This window comes from Astyanax mexicanus, chromosome 11 (genome assembly GCF_023375975.1).
Source record: "Astyanax mexicanus isolate ESR-SI-001 chromosome 11, AstMex3_surface, whole genome shotgun sequence".
NCBI lineage: Eukaryota > Metazoa > Chordata > Actinopteri > Characiformes > Acestrorhamphidae > Astyanax > Astyanax mexicanus.
The window spans coordinates 2,612,048-2,631,116 of NC_064418.1; the positions used below are offsets into that span (position 1 = coordinate 2,612,048).

Consider the following 19,069-nt stretch of genomic DNA (forward strand, 5'->3'; position numbering starts at 1 on the left):
AGGTCCATATCGCCCCACCCCTAGTATTTAACTCTGCATCAATCAGAAAACATGGGAGAGAGAGATTTCAAGCATTAGAGCAAAAATGTTTATTCAACAAATGAATCCCAACATTTATCCAACATAATATTTCCTCTCCATAGAACTACAAAAACAAAAACAGATTTTTTGAAAAAGAGCATTATATTAAAATATTTTAAAGTCCTATTATTGACAGTATTTATATTTAAAAAACTTCTTTATCCTATTTTTGTGATTATTGCAAAAGCCACAGTGATGTCTAAACTTTTCTTACTGCTTTTTTTTTAAATGTTTTTACACCCTCTGAAAATGGAAATGGAAGACCTAGCATTGCACAAATATTATCAATTACTAAACCATAATGTACATGGTAATACTATAGAACACGAACTGCACTCATAAAAAAGGAAAGGAAATGTTATTAAAAATGCATTCTATACTAGCAGTTTATTATGCATTATTTCTGTCAAATATAATATAATTCATCTTATCAGGTGTGAAGTTACATTTTTTAATTATTTTAAATTTAACTTCATACCTGAAATCAAACCATCAGAACTAGTAATAAGAATCTCAACTATTATTTTCAACCCAAAATATACAAAATAAAATATTCCTTTAAAGACCTTTTAAAAGAACTGCAGAAAACATTATCTTATTACAAGATATAAAACATCAACAATAAATCAACACTGAACCAGCCAGCAAATGCAAACCAGACAGAAGTGTCCCTCATTGAGTATAATTGTGGTATCACCACAGGACAAGAGCCTGCAAAGACTAGTAAAGTGGCTTTGCAATAAAAAAACGAAAGAATCATGTTCGCTAAGACTTAGACATTTATATAATAAATGCAAAAAATAACCAAATAGCCAAATAACCAGATTAGCAGACAAAAAAATTAATGCGCATACATTAAGGGTGATAAAAGTTCCTAGAAACATTGCATCAGTGCAATCCAGCATCAGCATTGTTGTGGTGTGAGATAAAGGGCTGCAACTATTATTACTATGATTATTTTAGTGGTCAACTAATTTGATTATTAGTTTTCCTTGTCCGTGCTTATATACAAATAGCTCCTCCCACCTTCCAGCTCTAATCCAATTAGCAGGTTATGCAGCAACTGAATGTGCTCTGAATAGTGGTCAAAGATCAAATCCCGGTCATGCAGCTTGCCATCAGTTGCCGGAGCCCTGAGAGAGCACAGTAATTCTTGCTCTCTCTGGGTGGGTACAGTAGATGGTGCTCTTCTTTCCCCTCATCACTCCTATAGGGTGATGTGGATCAGCACAAGGCTGCGTCTGTGAGCTGATGTATCTGAACCGAGTCGCTGAGATTTTTCTCAGAGCATTAGCGCTGTGCAGTGATGCTACTCGGCAATGCTACAGCATCAGCAGCAATTCAAAAAGAGGCGGAGTCTGACTTTACATGTGTCGGAGGAGGCGTGTGCTAGTTTTCTTCACCCTTCTAGAGTTTGGGCATCACATTTTACCTGGGACCACAACAATGCTGCTGTGAAAACTAATTTTGAATATTGCTTATTCAATGAAAAAAGAAAAGAAAAGGTAAACAGTGTAGAAATGTTAGCTTAAAGATATAAATAAAACAGAAATATAAAAAACACACAATACATTCATTGGTCATTTGATGGTTGACATTCAATAAAAACCTTAATGCAAGATAAACCAAGTAAACTCAATATGGAAGCTCATTCCTGCCACGTAAAATTAATTCCCAAAAAATAGTCCAACACACTGTTTTCTTATTATTAAGAATTATTATCATTATTCTGAGATACTAAGTCATTATTCTGAGATAGCAAGTGTGTTTGCTTTCGAAAAAAAAAAAAAAATTAAAATAATGACTTACTATCACAAAATCATGAGATAGTATCTCAAAGTAATGACTTACTATCGATAGTATCTGAAAATGGAAATGGAAGATCTAGCATTGAACGAATATTATAAATCACTAAACCATATTGTACATGACAATACTGCAGAAAACAAACTGTGCTCATAAAAAAGGAAAGGAAATGTTATTAGAAATGCACTCTAAACCAGCAGTTTATTATGCTTTTCTTAATATTAAGTAAACTGTTATTTCATTATTCTGAGATACTAAGTCATTATTCTGAGATAACAAGTGTGTTTGCTTTCGAAAAAACGTTTTTTCTTTCAAAATAAGGACTTACTATCACAAATTCATTAGATAGTATCTTAAAATAATGACTTACTATTGAGAGTATCTCAAAGTAGTGACTTGCTATCTCAAAATAATTAGCATAGTAAGAAAAATGGTGGTTTTTGGTGGAGGGAATGGGCTTTCAATAGAGCAACGTTTTTTTTTTTTTTTTTTACGTGCAGTAAAACATTATCTTTAACTTATCCAACTCAGGGCATTTCTCTGTATGTCCTCTGCTCGGTTATGGCGTTTCCAATCCATAACGCCACAGTTTCCTAATAAAACCTGAATATTCAGTAAAATCTTGAAGAAAAACCAACATAAGTGAACATCATGTAAAAATGTGGCATCATAAGAACCTGTAGTACCATCTGATTAACGAAACCAAGTTTAAGTTCTGCTCTGCCTGAAACCCTCGTGCTTTATGAAGCTGCATTGGCACCGAAGATCTCCTCAACAACTTGATTCAGAATCTCATCAATGACGTCACAATCGTAGTTCACCTGCTCGAGGTCCAGAGCGGGAACAAAGGTGACCAGAAGACGGCCCACTTTTTGTCTGAGTTCTCTTAACCTGACGCTGGAACAGAAACGAAAAGGACAGTCAGTCTACGTTATAGCATTTTAAAGTGAGTTTTACAGACAAGATAATTATATAAATGTCTCACCTGCTTTTAGCGTTGTCTTCTCCTCCTGAGATTTGTCTTTCAGTCTGATTTGACCCAGAAGCAGAGATGCTTTCCTGATTGGATGGTCCTGCTGCTGCTGCTGCTTCAGTCTGAGTCTCTCGCTCTTCCTGGTTTACCTTTACTTCTTCACTTTGGCTCCTTATTTCCTCTAAATCCTTCCGCAGGTTTTCGCAGTAGGTTGACAGAGTACTTTTTTGATGCTCTAGATCATCCAGCTGTGTGTGAGAGTAAAAAATCAGTGGTTCTTTTTAAAATTTTTAGACCAACAATCACCAAACTTAAAACACCTGTACCACACACATGATTATTTATAGAGAGTGAACTAAATAATCTGTAGTGCATCGCAAAAAAATAGAATATCATTGAAAAGTTACTTTATTTCAGTAATTCAATTCAAAATGTGAAACTCATATATTATATAGCTGTACTAAACACAGATTGATCTAATTTAAGCATTGATTTCTTTTATTGTTGATCTCAGAAAATTAGAATATTATAGCAGCAGTGTGGGCAGTGTCCCAAGTCCTGCTGGAAAATGAAATCTGCATCTCCATAAAAGTTAAAAGTCAGCAGAGGGAAGCATGAATTGCATGAGGTGTTAGTGTGTGTTGTGCTAATGGTACAGTGAGTGGATCAGATACAGCAGCAGTGCTGCTGGAGTTTTTAAACACTGTGTTTTACTTACTCACTGTACACACTGTACATTAGACACTCCCACCTACAGCTGATCCACCTTATAGATAAGTAAAGTCACAGACAGAAGCTCATCTGCTGCTGCAGAGCTTGTTTGTGTTGGTCGTCTTCTAGTACTTAATCATCGATGGATATTTTTAGTTAGTGGACTTTTCTCAAGCTAGCAGTGACACAGATGTGTTTAAAAACTCCAGCAGCACTGCTGTTTCTCTCATTCACACACATAGCAGCACAACATACATGAATATGACATGATTTGGCCACTCACCTTGTTCTTTAGATCTTCTTGTGCCTTGTTTTTCTCATCCAGTTCCCTCATCAGATGATCTATCTGACAAGCAAGGTCATCATCTAGTCCGTCAAAGGTACTCACACCTGCTGAGACGTCTCTGCTCGTCTGGTTTACGCTGCTGCTGCTGTTCTCCACGTCGGCTTGAACCTCCTTTTCCACAGCTTCTTTCTTCATATTGTCCAGTTTGCACTGCAGCTGCTGTGTATTCTCTGTGGCCTGCAGGTACAGGGCCTTGTAGTCCTGCTTGTCTTCCCCTTCCCCTTCCTTTTCCTCTTCCTGTTTAGCATCGGTCTGTGTGCTCTGCTGGCACTGCTCCTTCTTCAGCATCTTCTCCGTGAGCTCGTGCAGGCTGCTCTGGAGCTCTTCTACCTGGGAAGTCAGGAGCTGGGCCTGGGCCCGACTCTCGTCCCGCTCCCTGGAGGCCACCTCCAGCAGCTCCAGCAGGTTATCCTGCTGCTCCTGAGCCTCAAGCACTGAGAGATTCTGAGATTCTGAACTGAGAGAGTCTAGAGGTGGGTCACCTTCAGACTTCACCTGGTTTGCTTCTCCATTTCCGTTCTCCAGCCTTGTTACTCTCCTTACTTGGTCACCTGGTGGCTCCTGTATAGATCCTGACGCTTCCTGTCCCTCATTCGTCCTCCTTTCTGCAGGAGCAGCGCCTTGTTTAGTGCTTCCTCTATCTTTTTTGTCGTTCTGCTCTCTCTGCTCTCCTGAATTCTCCTCCTCCTTTTTTACAGCTTGTTCTCTTTCAGTTTGGGTCGTGATACTGACTTTATCAGGTGGAGAGGAATTAGCCAGATCTGTAGCCTCCGTGGTTGTAGAGTTGTCTATAGCAGCATCATCGTTACACTCCATACGCAGTTCTGGCTGGTCCTCACTGAGCCTGCGTTCTGTTTTCACCTTTGAAAGGTCCAAGGTCGCAGGTTTAGGCCTTGGTGTGCTGCTACTTTCAACAATCATGATGTCATCATCATTGTTATCATCGTCGTCATCATCGTCATCATTCTCAATATCATCGCAAACATCATCGTTTTCCTGTGCTGCTTCTTCACCATCATGTATGATCATGACCGGTGAGGAACAGGACTTTGGAGAGGCGGTGGACGTGGAGGGGCTGTCCGGCATGTTGTTGAAGAGATTGTTTATCGTTCTTGCTTTTTTCGCCTCACCACGCCCTCTCCCCATCTCCAATCCTCTCTTAATCCTTAGGAAAGAAGAGAAAACAATGAGCAGCTCAGATACAGAACTGAAGCTAATGAGTTAATAAGCTGCACTTAAAATCCTTTAATTTTCCCTTATAATCTAGTGCACTTTATGTATGAATTCTACCAGTCAGGTGTTAAGGAGCAGTAAAGGCTGAAGTTATACAGGAGTTTCAGTAGCCTACAGCTAACCCCGGCTAGCACTGCTGGAGCAGCATTAGCATTAGCCGCTAACCACGCAAGGCTCTAGCTTTTTTCACTGTTTAGAGGGGAGATCATTTTAGACCAGGGGTGTCCAAACTACGGCCCGCGGGCCATTTGCGGCCTGTTTCCTTTTTTGGAGCGACCCGCGAGGTATTTTAGAAATAGAATGAAAGTTGGCCCGCTGTTAATCAGGTTTTTATAATGTGAGATTTGAACGCTAGGGGTCAGAAACGAGCCAAAGAGTCTAAAAGCAGAGAGGGTGAAGTTAAAGCGCAGAAAAACGGGCCAAAGAGTCTAAAAGCGGAGAGAGTGCGCAGTTTTAGCGCAGAAAAACGGGCCAAAGAGTCTAAAAGCGGAGAGAGTGAAGTTGTAGTGCAGAAAACGGGCCAAACAGTCTAAAAGTTGGCGTAACTAAGGAGTTTAATATTAAGAGACCTCATGAAATGAAACATCAATTTGAAAAAATCTTAGTTTACACAACACTGTCAAAGATAGATAAAGATAGTAAGTCAAGTAAAATGATGTGTAAATGAAAGTAATCAGGAAAATGTATTATTTAAAGTGGTATATTTCATTATTTGTTTTATTACAGAGTCTGTGGCCCGTGACTTCAAATATATTTCTCCTTCTGGCCCCCAACAAAAAAAAGTTTGGACACCCCTGTTTTAGACTGTAGTCTGTGTGTTTAAACAACATGTTAAAACAAGTTAAGTGGAAAGAACCACTAGCTAATATCGTTCTGGCTTTACCAGAACACTCAGGGTTCCTTAGTGTAGTGCTGTTGGACGGCATTAGCAGCTAAGCGCAGCTAGCGCTAGCGGTTAGCTGCTTTAGCTAACGATGCTGCTGCTCCACTCAGCCTTAATGTAAATCTAAGCTTACAGTAAATAAACAAAAACACTTTACTCATCCAAATAAACAGCTTAATACAGTTTTATAGGTTAATTTTACTGGATAAGTTTTTAACAATTAAGTAGCTAAAAGCAGTCTACCATCCATCACTACTCAGACAAGGAAGTGACAGGATGTACATAAAATGGAAAGCATATGTAAATTTGAGCTGCTGAATGGGTAGCATACCTTGAGGGAGTCGCAGTGGAGAGAGAAATGACCTCAGAGATGACTGGCATGATATCAGATGGTCTGGAACCTGTAGGATTATATATATATATATATTAAGAACATAGTACTCCTTCAATATTATTTGTAATGATTACGACAATAATAATAGAGATATAGACTCTATTAGAAAGATTTTAGAAAAATTGTTCACATTTTTTGTTCTACGTTTTATATATATATATACAAAAATTATATTAATATAATAAAAATAATATGGAAACACTGATGTAACAGGGTGTCACCTGCACGTGTGAGAGGACTAGCAGTGAGGGAGGAGTTAGGAGTAGATTGTGCGGGTGTTCTGGGTGTGGAAGGAGCCTGTTGAGGAGAGAGAGATGAGAATATACTAAATTATAGTTTGATAAACTTTTTGTTGGGCTACAAGAGCACTCAGTAAGATGTTTTACATGTATTTTCTTATAGATTTACCCTTAAAAATATAGATTAAAATAGTAGATATAAAGAAAAAGGTTAAACTAATTTTAATATTCATAACAGCATGAGGAAGTTTATGACAAGACACTATATGTCTATAATGTCTTTTACGCCATTATAGACATTTATTATATTTATAACAAAATATTATCTATTTTAATCATGTGAAGGATCACAGATATTTAAATACAGGAAGGGAGATGCAGCGCATGCAAATCCTCCTTATTTTTATGCTCCTGATTATAAATAATGCAGGAAATCGCTAACACATGCAAAAATAATAACGGGAACATTCATACTAATGTGGAACATGTCCCTGTACCTGGTTCTTCTGCTGTGGAATAGCAGAGCTCATTTCAGGACAAGTGTAGAGAAGATTTGGAGAAACCACTTGCTATAAAAGTTTTATTGAGCTATTTTAATTGTTCTTTAATTGTTTTAATTGTTAAAAGTTAAAGGTTAGATTATTTAGGGTTTATATATACTGTACTGTATAGAATTTGCCATTATTATTTTTATACTGAAAGAGATATTCAAGTCATTTCATGAACCTTTTAGGTTTATAATAAGAAACAGAAACGGTTATTAAATTATGAAGATATGCCAGTTGTTCAATCATTCCACACTAATGCAGTGTGAGCTTCATTATAGAAATTTTAAGTTCCACTAGCCATCCTTTTAAAATGAAATCTCTCACACTGCGTCTCAGCTGGCGCTCCAGGTCCTGCTGTTTCTGTAACAGTTCAACATTCTTCCTCTGTAGCGCTGCCATCCTCTGCTCCTCTTCCTTCTTCTTCTCCTGCTCTGCTTTCTTCTTCTGCTGCTCCACCTGATGCAGGGAAATCAACATTCAGTTCATTGATAAACTGAAAAGCTATAGTATAAAATAAAACAGATAAAAAAAATATTTTATTATCCTCCTAAGACCCAGACTTTTGCTTAGTGTGTATTTTTAATTTATCCTAGCTATTTGAGATTAGCAGGATCTACCAAGTATAAAAACTGAACTTTGTCTTTGTACAGGAAATCGTTTTTGCAAAAAACAATGTCCTTATATGGGAAGAGGATTGAAACAATTAAAAATTACCTTGCCATTTGGGATCATAAGGACCCAACTCATAAGTAAGTAAATCAACTACTTTTAAACATAAAAAAATTATATGAGAATTGTTACCTGGACCATTTATCTGCCTGGACTGGCTGTAAAAACTTTTGACTGGGATTCTGAACCATTTTTTAAATCCAGTATAACGTTGTTATGTGAACACTAGTTGTTATGGGCAGTATCTCTATATGAGGCCAAAGGGTCAACGTTTAAAAAAATATATATTATTATAATATATTATCATGGTGCAGAGAAGCAGAAATGTAATGTCCACTTATGAGGGTGTAGGGTCTCAAGAGGTTATTATAAATATAATATAATGAAAAAACTCACAAGAAATGTGATAGAAAAAGGAGATTACCTGCTGTCTATATCGATCCTCCTGCAACTTCTTTTTTTTCTCACTGTCATTACACATACACACAAATATTAAATAATACATAACAAAAATTAAACATTTTATAATGAATGAACTCAGTAGATGTTTTTTTACGCACTGCTGTTTGTAAGTATTCTGATATCTGGTTTGTTCATCGTCAGAATCCTCCTGCTCCTGCTCAACTGTACAGCTCCTGAAACCAGTGAAACGGTGCATTTTGGTTAGTTATTGCCACTAAAATCCACTTTCCTATTGTATTTCTTGTTTCCTTGTGAAACACAGTGGGTCTCTCTGAGTTGTTTATGATGCTGCACATGATGAAACTCTTCCTCAACCTCTTCCTCATTTTCTGCAGCAGGTTGTAAAAAAAAAAATTCAGAAAAAACGAGTCGATTAGGAAAAGCACTGTGTCTACATCAACCCGTGAATTAGTATTCATGGCCCCGCCCACCTCGACTCGGGACCACCCACAGACAGAGCTGAAGCCGGGCAGCGATGCCGTCTCCTCAGATAGGAGGAGCTAACAGCGCTAGAAACAGCATGCAGTTCATTCCTGTGTTATTTGTGTGAATAACACATCAGTGTTTTATATACTTTACCCAGTAATTCAGAGCTAAGAAACAAATGGTTAGAATTAGTCTACGGAGGAAAAACACCAGCCAAGTACTATTGAGATAGGAAAGTGTATTCTTAGAACATCTGGGGTGGATTTTTACTTTCTGGACCTGGACTACCCAGCTCTATGTGTAAGTAACTATAGGTTTAAATAGGATCTCCGGTGGATTTGGCGTTTTACAGCAGAGACTCTAAGACTAGGTCAGTGGCTGAACTGCACTTCACTGAACTGCATCATTACACATGTCGTTAAGTAACATATGACATTGTGTAAAAACGTTTCTAACTGTTGTCCGTCTCGCTGCTTTCTGATGTTGTAGTGCTGTTAGCCAATCAGAGGCAATATATGTTTGCATGTATGAATATTCATGAGCAAGAGCTGAAATCCTATTGTTTCTCCCCGCCCCCAACACACTCCTCCACCACACTAAAGCACAGTTATACCGGATCAACGGAGCCCTTTTTTTTTTCACCAAAAACCAGCTCACATGATATTAATTCATACTAGAGACCACAACTAGACATTTTATATAAATGAATAAACGAAAAAACAATGAAATTAGATCTTTAATAAACTTTAAAAAATGTAAACTTTAAAATAAACTTTAGCATTACCATAGAATACTACATATGCACTGGAGAGCTTTATTTGCCCACACTTTTCCAGGAAACCATTTCTTTATCTTTTTTTTTTCAGGGTTTTTTTTTATGACTGCACTAATCTGGAGACGTACAGACACACACACACACACACAGATACAGCAGCATCCACAGGACACACATACTCACCTGAACTGAGGATCGTAGTTCATGTGGCAGAACCAGGATTCAGGAAGTTTATCAGTATCAATGCCATCCGGAAGTTTCCGCCACTTCAGACAGCTGTTGCACTGCACCCAGTTCTGATCTGGTCGCTTCCTGCAAAATCACACAAACCTAAATTAAGATCATCAGGAAAAACTAATGTATAAACCAGTTATCTAAAAAGATAATAAAGAAAGACTAAAACCTAAATGCACATTTTACTGAATTCTTATCACATAATCAGCTCAGTTTAAAACACAAAGCACATTTTTGTTCTGTAACAACACTTTTATTCTAATTAATTTGGTACCACTTTATAATAAGGCTTTTTTATAAAGGGTTTATAAATAGTTTATAATGTTCCACATTAATTTATACTGTTAAACCTCAGATCTTACTACTAGATGCATATCTTTCTTTTCCATTAGTCATCATTACAATTTCTGTTAATAACTTTATTAATTTAACTATAATAATATAAAAATGACTAAACTGACTTTCTATATCTTTTCTATATTTATTAGATAGGTTAAAAACGTCACGGTCACTGTAGTTATTTTTTTATTTATGTTTTGTACGTGATTATTAATGTAAGTATTTCCAACTTAATTTAAAACCATTAATAAAACTAATTTATAAACCCTTTATAAAGGAGCCTTATTTTAAAGTGGTACCATTAATTTAGTTCATTTTCCTTATTTTAAATATATTGTTTTAATCATGTTTGAATCATCTTTTATTTATGCCTAATTCTTATTTTATCTTTTTATTTCCATTTTTATTGTTATTCTCTTACATGTTTTTTTTTTTTGACTCCTCTTTGTATTTTCTATTTTTGTAAAGCACTTTGTATGAAAGGTGCTATATAAATAAACCTGCCTTGCCTAATCATTTGGAATATGGTATAATATTCTAAATATATACCAGTACTATACATAATCGCTCCTAAAATATATAAAAAAAATTAATTCATCTACAAAGTGTATACATCACCACTGTTATTACAAAGTATATTAATATGTAACACCATAGAGTTAATAGAGACACTTATTATAATTATAAAATTGGACACATAAGCAAGTTAGAACATATGTCTTCTTTTTAATAAAAGCTATACCTATATATTTATTTTATCAAAAAAAAAAATAGACATTCAATGTAATTGTTAAAAGACAGTATGAAGGAGTAAAAAAAAAAACAAATTTTAAGCATGCTTTTAATGCACTAATCATCCTTGTACTCAGATTCTGAGTGTGTTTTATCCCTGTCTATAGCAGTAAATCCTCCTATTTGTTGCTAAGGCATCATCACACATCACAGTGTGAATAAACAAGCTCTGGCCTGCAGTTTTATAACACACTGTGTCCAGCTTCAGGCACATTTTAAAAGCTCCTTAATAAGAACAGGAACACTGTGTGCAAATAAACAAGTCAAACACCACAGGCAACAATCAGCGTCTCTATCAGTTCTCTGATGAAAAGAAGAATTGTTGATGGGATTAGTGGGAGGGACGCCTACTAATTTCTGTGTTCGGGGGAATCACTGCAGACTAAAACAACAGGCCAGATTAAACACAAATCCTAACTTATTATTAAATTAAAAATATATGGCCATTATTGAGATTCATTCAATATTTTACTCACTGAATATCTTCGACAGGGACGGTGCTTCTGAGTCTGTGATGAACTTCCTTCCAATAATCTTCGAGCTTGATACCGACATTGTATAAGGTTTTCCTGTGCAGACAGATGTCAAACATTTATAAACATTAAAATATTTCATCTACTAGCACTTTTAATATTATAAAAAAATACTTTATTTCAGTAATTCAGTTCAAAACATGAAACTCATATTATACATATAGATGTATTACACACAGAGTGATCTATTTTAAGCGTTTATTTATTAAATTTTTTATGATTATGGTTTACAGCCAATGAAAACCCAAAATCAGTGTCTCAGAAAATCCTGCTGGAAAATGAAATCTGCATGAAGTGCTGTAAGAATTTGTGGGAAAACAAAACTGTACTGACTTTAGACTTGATAATAAAACACAGTGGATCAACACCAGCAGATGACAGACATGACTCTCCAAACCATCACTGATTGGTGGAAACTTCACACTAGACTTCAAGCAGTTTGGACTGTGTGTCTCGCCACTCTTCCTCCAGACTCTGCTCCCTTCATTTACTTTAAATGAAATGTAAAATTTACTGATGATCAGTGATGGTTTGTTTAGAGAGACATGTCTGTCATCTGCTGGTGTTGATCCACTGTGTGATAATCTTACAGCACTTCATGCTTTCATCTGCTGACAACTTTTATGGAGATGCAGATTTCATTTTCTAGCAGGACTTGGGACTTTCCTAAAGCTTCAGCTTGTGCATGTTTTAGATAATTTTTCTGTTTTTCTTTTTGCACAGAAGTCACAAGCTTTCTTTTATCCTCCAAAAAATATTATTACAGCTAGGGACACTGTATAACTGTATATATATATATATAAATATATATATAAATATATATATATATATATATATATATATATATATATATATATATATATATATATATATATATATATATATATATATATATATATACATACATATACCTGTACTCATCTGTGGCGTCAAAGTCTTGTTTATTGTGAGTTGGCTGGAGGAAATCACACTCTATCACCCCAATGATTCCCACACCGGTGCGGTTGGCCTAACAACAGAACAAATAAAAATGAAATTAAATAGTGTGCATTTACAACTGCACAAAACTGCTTAGTAGACATCTAACAGGTCTTTCTGCATTACGTTCACGACTGACATTTCTTTAATAATAAGATTTTGTTTTAAGCCATTTATACAATCATGCACTAAAAAATAAAATATTTATTTTATTTATATTTAATTATGTCAAACTGTGTACTTTTTTACTTTAGGGTAATAAAACTGTACTATAATTCAAATTGTACTATTATACTTTTATTACGCTTTTTCAAGAGTATTTTTGGAAGAGTGTACTTTTACTTTAAAGGAGAGCAGAAAACAATTTGAATCTCTTCGTTTTAAAAGACATTTCCAGATATAAAGAAAACTCAAAATAATGAAGATAGTTATTTAAACTTCCTTTGTGAAAGCAGTGGTGACTTGCAGAAACAGTTAAAAGCTTAAAAGGTTCTTTTAACCTAGGTCTAGTTCATTTTAATAATACGTTCTTTTTCTACTATTTTAATATGTTAAAGATCCCCATTTCAGTATTAAACACTAAACTTTGTAGGCCCTTGGGGCCCTATTTTGATCATCTATAGATGTGTAAGTGTGTCTTTGCTGTCGTAATGACGGGAAAAGTATGCCTTGTGCATCTCGAAACTCGCAAAAGCCATGTACTAATTCTCTTGACAAATCATGGGTGTGTTTTGGGCTTAGCATATAAAATAATCCAATCAGTTTCACAGGCTATTCCCTTTAAGAGCCAGGTGTGCTCTGACTCTGGCAGATTGATATTTTAATGGCGCATTGCTTCTGCGTTTCTCACTGTGAATGCGCATGTGAATTACGAGAACAGCAATGTTATTTTATTCATGTTACTAGTGCTATGAAGAAAAGTAAAATAGGCTTTTTGTATTTTTTTTAATGTCCAAAATTCATATGTATTAATAAAAAAATTAAAATAAAACTTTTAAGCTTAAGAAAGACAACGTAAACTACAGAACCCCACCTTCAGCTGGCAGCCAACACGCTCGTAGGCTTTGATGAGCCGGTTTTTATGGTACATCATGAGCCCGTAATGCTCTTTGCTCTTGGTGTTGTAGCCGAAGGTGATTTTAAGGGGTCTTGGCTGAGACACAATTAAGGATCACAATATATCATTTTTTAAACAATGTTTAAACAGTAAAATTCGGTTAAATAATAATCAAAAAACATTCACTGGATAATGTAAAATAAAACATCACTGAATTAGACAGTATTAGACGGAAGGATACGAGGAATAAGGGTTTGTATGTGTCTTTGAGTCGATGTGCCAGAGTTTTAGAGACCAGCTGAGTCTTAACCTTCTGTCCTCGAATGACGATCAGCATTCTGGGCTTCAAGTACAGAATACTGCAGTAAGCCTGGATGAAGAAACATAAACACACACACAGACACACATACTTTTATTATGATAATAATAATAATAAATTGAGGAAATTGGTTGACAGCTCTGGGAAAAATGAAGTTTCTCTGATTTTGCTATTTATAGGTTTATGTTTGAGTAAAATGAACATTGTTGTTTTATTCTATAAACTACAGATAACATTTCTCCCAAATTACAAATAAAAATATTCTCATTTAGAGCATTTATTTACAGAAAATTTGAAAAAGCTGAAATAACAAAAAAGATGTTATTTAATCACAGTGTTCATGCATCTTGGCATGTTCTCCTCCACCAGTCTTACACACTGCTTTTGGATAACTTTATGCTGCTTTACTCCTGGTGCAAAAATTCAAGCAGTTCAGTTTGGTGGTTTGATGGTTTGTGATCATGCATCTTCCTCTTGATTATATTCCAGAGGTTTTTAATTTGGTAAAATCAAAGAAACTCATCATTTTTAAATGGTCTCTTATTTTTTTTCCAGACCTGTATATCAGTGGACGTTTTTTATGCATAATATTTGGATTTTTGGAAATATTTGCTGCAGAGCATCCACACTAACAGTATTTTTTACACTCTCTTTAATGATATGATATAAAATTTATCATGATATGATAAAATAGTCCAATATTGTTCAGCTCCGCAAAATATTATAATTTAAAAAATAATTTTATTATGTGCTAAAATCTCACCCGCAGTGAGCAGACGCTGTCAGGCACCAACTGCCCGCTGAAGTCCAGCCGCTTGATTTGATCCTTGGTGTTCTCGTACACTTCAGCTGGTATCCGAATATCATAGCGATCGCTTTCAAAATCAAACTCTAATTTTCCATCTGATGTTCTACAGTGAAATAAAACAGAGAGGGGTTTAACTTCCTACATACATACATGTTTCCAACTTCCTGTTCTGTTTAACTGAATGAACTGTGTCAGTGTTCTTACTTGCGGAGGTTCCAGATGATGATACGGGTTCCTGAAGTGTTGGTGGAGGGCGGACTGTTGATGGCCTTAAGCTCAGAAATAAGTTCCTCCATGGTCTGAAACAAAGAGTGCTGCAAGATGTCCTGTAGACTGGCCTCATGTCCCGCCATTGGGATGAGTGAACAACATGGTCAAGGTCCAAATCGTAAAGATAACAAAACTGCACAATCAAATTAAAATTAAAAACGAATAAGGTTACCTAGCCACTGAAACTAATATAATAATAACTACAGTTGGACTAAATGGATGATATATTGTCCTACAAATAATTGCAATAAATGATATGCCCCTGCTATCACAACAGTCATAAAACAGCATCAGCTCTAAAAAAAAATAAGAATCCACTTCAGTTTCTATATCAGTTTCTATATTTTGAATATTTATAGGTATATATTTGTATAAAATGAACTACAGACAACTTTCTCTAAATAATGCAAAAAGATAACAAGTTCATATACATAAAGTTTTAAGAGTTTAGAAATCAATATTTGGTGGAATAACCCTGATTGGTTTTTAATCACAGTTTTCATGCATCTTGAATCTGTTCTCCTCCACCAGTCTTACACACTGGTTTTGGATAACTTTATGCTGCTTTACTCCTGGTGCAAAAATTCAATCAGTTCAGCTTGTTGATTTGATGGCTATTGATCATCCATCTTCTTCTTGATTCTTTATATTATAGAGGTTTTCAATTTGGTAAATTTGTAAATTTATTACAATTATTTTTTAATTTTGTCTTATTTTTTTTTCAGAGCTGTATAAATACAGACAAATCAAGAATGCAATTTTGTAACAGGCCTAGTTGTGGCTTCAGATATCAGCTGTTAGAGGATATTGGAGTTCCCTCTGTTAATAAGGATATTTCCACTCCCAGCAGGTCTGAACGTGACGATAGGAACAACAACGTTCTCCGCTCCCGTGTTCTGCAGGTAGGTCTGAGACAGCATCCCCACACACATGCTGTCTCCTTTCTTAGAGAACACGATAGCATCCTTCCCCAAACGCATGGAGCCCGACTTAAAACCATTACCGTACAGACCAACAGGGACATGGCCATTTATCGTCTGCTTATCACTGAAACCAAAACTGAGAAAGAGAGAGAACAAGACAGAAAGCGAGGGAAATTAGTCAATAAGAATCATGAAATAAATCATTAGAAGAGGAACAGGATTTATAACAGTTAATCATGGGCATAACGTGAAATAAACCAATCAGCGCGTTGCTATTTTAACAGTGCAGCTCTTCTGCGCTTCTCAGCAGAGGAAATTGACTTGCTAGAACAGCAACGCTATTTTATTTTGTATTCTGTTTTTTTGTTTATGTAAAAGTTGGGTTTGCACACTGGTACATATCCATGTGTGTATTTGCCAAGACAGTAATGAATGTCTGACAGTTGACTGTTGTCAGGGTTTTAATCAATCAGTGGCACAAATGTGTTTCCCATTGCCAAGACAGCAACTCACCAGAAATTAGTTACTAGTGTTACTCATCAAACAAAAACAAAAGCCTACAAATGTCCACATTTAGATATTTTTAACAGAATATAGAATTTTTCTAAATATATTCCTTACAAAAACATTGATTACAGTCTTTTATCATTTTCAGATATTTTTTCATGTGTAAAACTACATATATTATAAATGTATTAACTTTTTGAATGTACATCCCAGCAGCTAATGTGAATATACTGGGATTGTAGATGACTATGATCTTAAATATCTAAACCTTTTCTGCCAGCCCACATGAATATTTCTCTCACCTGAGCATTTTGTGCATCTTATCATAATCAATACCAGCTCCATTATCCATAAATGTGAGGCAGTCATGACCTTTAACCTTCGTTTTATCAATCCAGAACTGCCTGGCTTTCACATCTGGATCGTAAGCGTTGTCTGAAAAAAGAAAGAATAAAGAACCTGTTTAAATCTGGGGACTTAATGCGCCTTAATCACAAGAATTATATCTTGTAAAACAAAATCATGTAAAAATCAGGTAAGTCACTGTTACGTGCAACCACTTACTACTTATACACAAAGCTCTCAATCAGTTGTCCATGCAATATGTTAGAGAACTTGTTTAATCCCTTTATCTACACTTATCTCAAACAAAAATAAAGATAAAACAACAAATCGTCCACTCTATTATGACTGAAGTCTCTTAATGTACCTATGCAACACACAGGCTTGTAATTACAATGTAAATACATAACTATAAGTAAGCTTTGTTTAAAAAAAAATGATAAAACAAGCAGAACGAGTGGTAACTTACCGATTAGTTCAGCAACAGCGCTGAAGGGCCATGTGTGGCTGGTGGAGTTTGTGTGCAGAAACTTTGGACAAAGCTTCAAGAAACAAAAACAGAAAATAAAATGTAATTATTTAAACCCACCATCACTTAAATCTGCTACAAAGGTGAAGGAAAATGAACTACAGCTCTGGTTTCTAAATTTTGCTATTAATAGGTTTATGTTTAAGTAAAATGAACATTGTTGTTTTATTCTATTAACCACAAACAACATTTCTCCCAAATTATTCGCATAAAATGAGAAATGGCTGAAATAACAAAAAAGACGCAGAGCTTTCAGACCTCAAATAATGCAAAGTAAACAAGTTTATATTCATGAAGTTTTAAGAGTTCAGCAATCAGTATTCAATTTCATGCATCTTGGCATCATGTTCTCCTCCACCAGTCTTACACACTGCTTTTGGATAACTTTATGCTGCTTTACTCCTGGTGCAAAAATACAAGCAGTTCAGTTTGGTTTGATTGCTTGTGATCATCAATCTTCCTCTTAATTATATTTCCATACTTTTTCAGTGGTCTCTTATTTTTTTATTAGAGATGTATATACTTGCTATATTTTTATATTTATATTTTTTGGGGTATAACTTTTGGCACAACATTCACTTCATACTCCTCCTTCTGGAGTGAATCACAGCACGTCCCTCACAGCGGAGAGAAGAGGAAACGAAACTGAAAGTTATGAATTCATATAATCAGACTGAAGGCGGGAAATCTGCCGTTTTGAATCCGTCAGAAGCGCAGCTCCACCCGGACCACCGCCCGGGCTCGGTCCAGAGTTTCTCTCAGTCTAAAATCTGCTGTTCTGAGATCAGCCCCTCAGTTTCTCTCTATATTACTGTCTGTTTACTGAATGTTAGAGAACAGGACACAGAACAGAAATACAGTCTAACGAAAGAAACAACCCCGACATATTAATTTACCCAATTATTCAATTACCCAGTTACAAAATTAGATATAAATACCTATTCCGCTTCGGGTACACTGTCTAAATTACCTGCAGGAGTTCAAACATTTACTAACAAGAGCAATAAACTCACCGCACTCAGAGGAATGCCTCTGTCTGTTTGCGCCGCCATCTTTCAGGATGACTACATGAGCGCGCATGCGCAGTGTCCGCCCCCGGTCACCACAGATGTTTTAAAAGGGCGAGAGGGTTAAAAGAATCTACGGAATCCCGTTTCCGCCACTTGTAGAAAATAAGAGTCCTCCACTAAGTCATAATTATGAGATAGTAAGTTATTATTTTGAGATACTGAGTCATAATTATAAGATACTTAGTCAGAATTATAAGATATTAAATTACAATTATGAGATAACACCCACAGACTTAGTACCTCATAATAATGACTTACCAACTCATAATCATGACTTAGTATCTCAAAATGATTCAGTATCTCACAATTCTGACTTATTATAGCAAAATAATGACTTAGTGTCTCCAAATAATGACTTAGTGTATCATAATTATGATTTAGTATCTCATAAATTTGCCTAAGTATTTGAAAATAATGACTTAGTATTTCCAAGTCAGTGCAGTTTTGTTTTCCCGCAAAATCTTACAGCACTTCATGCTTCCCTCTGCTACTGACAACTTTTATAGAGATGCGGATTTCATTTTCCAGCAGGACTTGACACACTGCCAAAAATACCAACTGGTCTTATATATTATTTAATTATTTATTATTTAATTTTTCCAAAAAATAAACAATTTTTGGGGGTTTTCATTGGCTGTGAGCCATAATCATCAACAATAAAAGAAAAAAAAAACCACTTAAAATAGATTACTCTACGTGTAATACGTCTATAAAACAGATGAGTTTCACATTTTGAACTGAAAAACTGAAATAAAGAAAGTTTTGCACTTTGGTGTTACTTTTTTCATGCTCCTTTACACTTTTTTTAGGTTTACAGTCCGC

The 19,069-nt window shown here is 35.5% G+C and overlaps 1 protein-coding gene across 1 annotated transcript; it reads right to left on the reverse strand.

Annotated features, from left to right (window-relative positions):
- Positions 1–65: 65 nt before the first annotated feature.
- On the reverse strand, positions 66–18,275 carry morc3a (MORC family CW-type zinc finger 3a). Its single transcript, XM_022665631.2, has 19 exons — positions 18,191–18,275; positions 17,118–17,190; positions 16,609–16,741; positions 15,685–15,935; positions 14,811–14,967; positions 14,562–14,709; positions 13,721–13,849; positions 13,456–13,575; positions 12,356–12,453; positions 11,388–11,480; positions 9,730–9,858; positions 8,444–8,518; positions 8,308–8,350; positions 7,539–7,670; positions 6,649–6,724; positions 6,365–6,434; positions 3,855–5,082; positions 2,873–3,108; positions 66–2,784 (listed from the first exon to the last, which is right to left on the reverse strand). The coding sequence occupies exons 1-19, from the start codon at positions 18,227–18,229 to the stop codon at positions 2,628–2,630; spliced, it is 3,387 nt and encodes a 1,128-aa protein (XP_022521352.2). The 5' UTR covers positions 18,230–18,275; the 3' UTR covers positions 66–2,627.
- Positions 18,276–19,069: the final 794 nt, after the last annotated feature.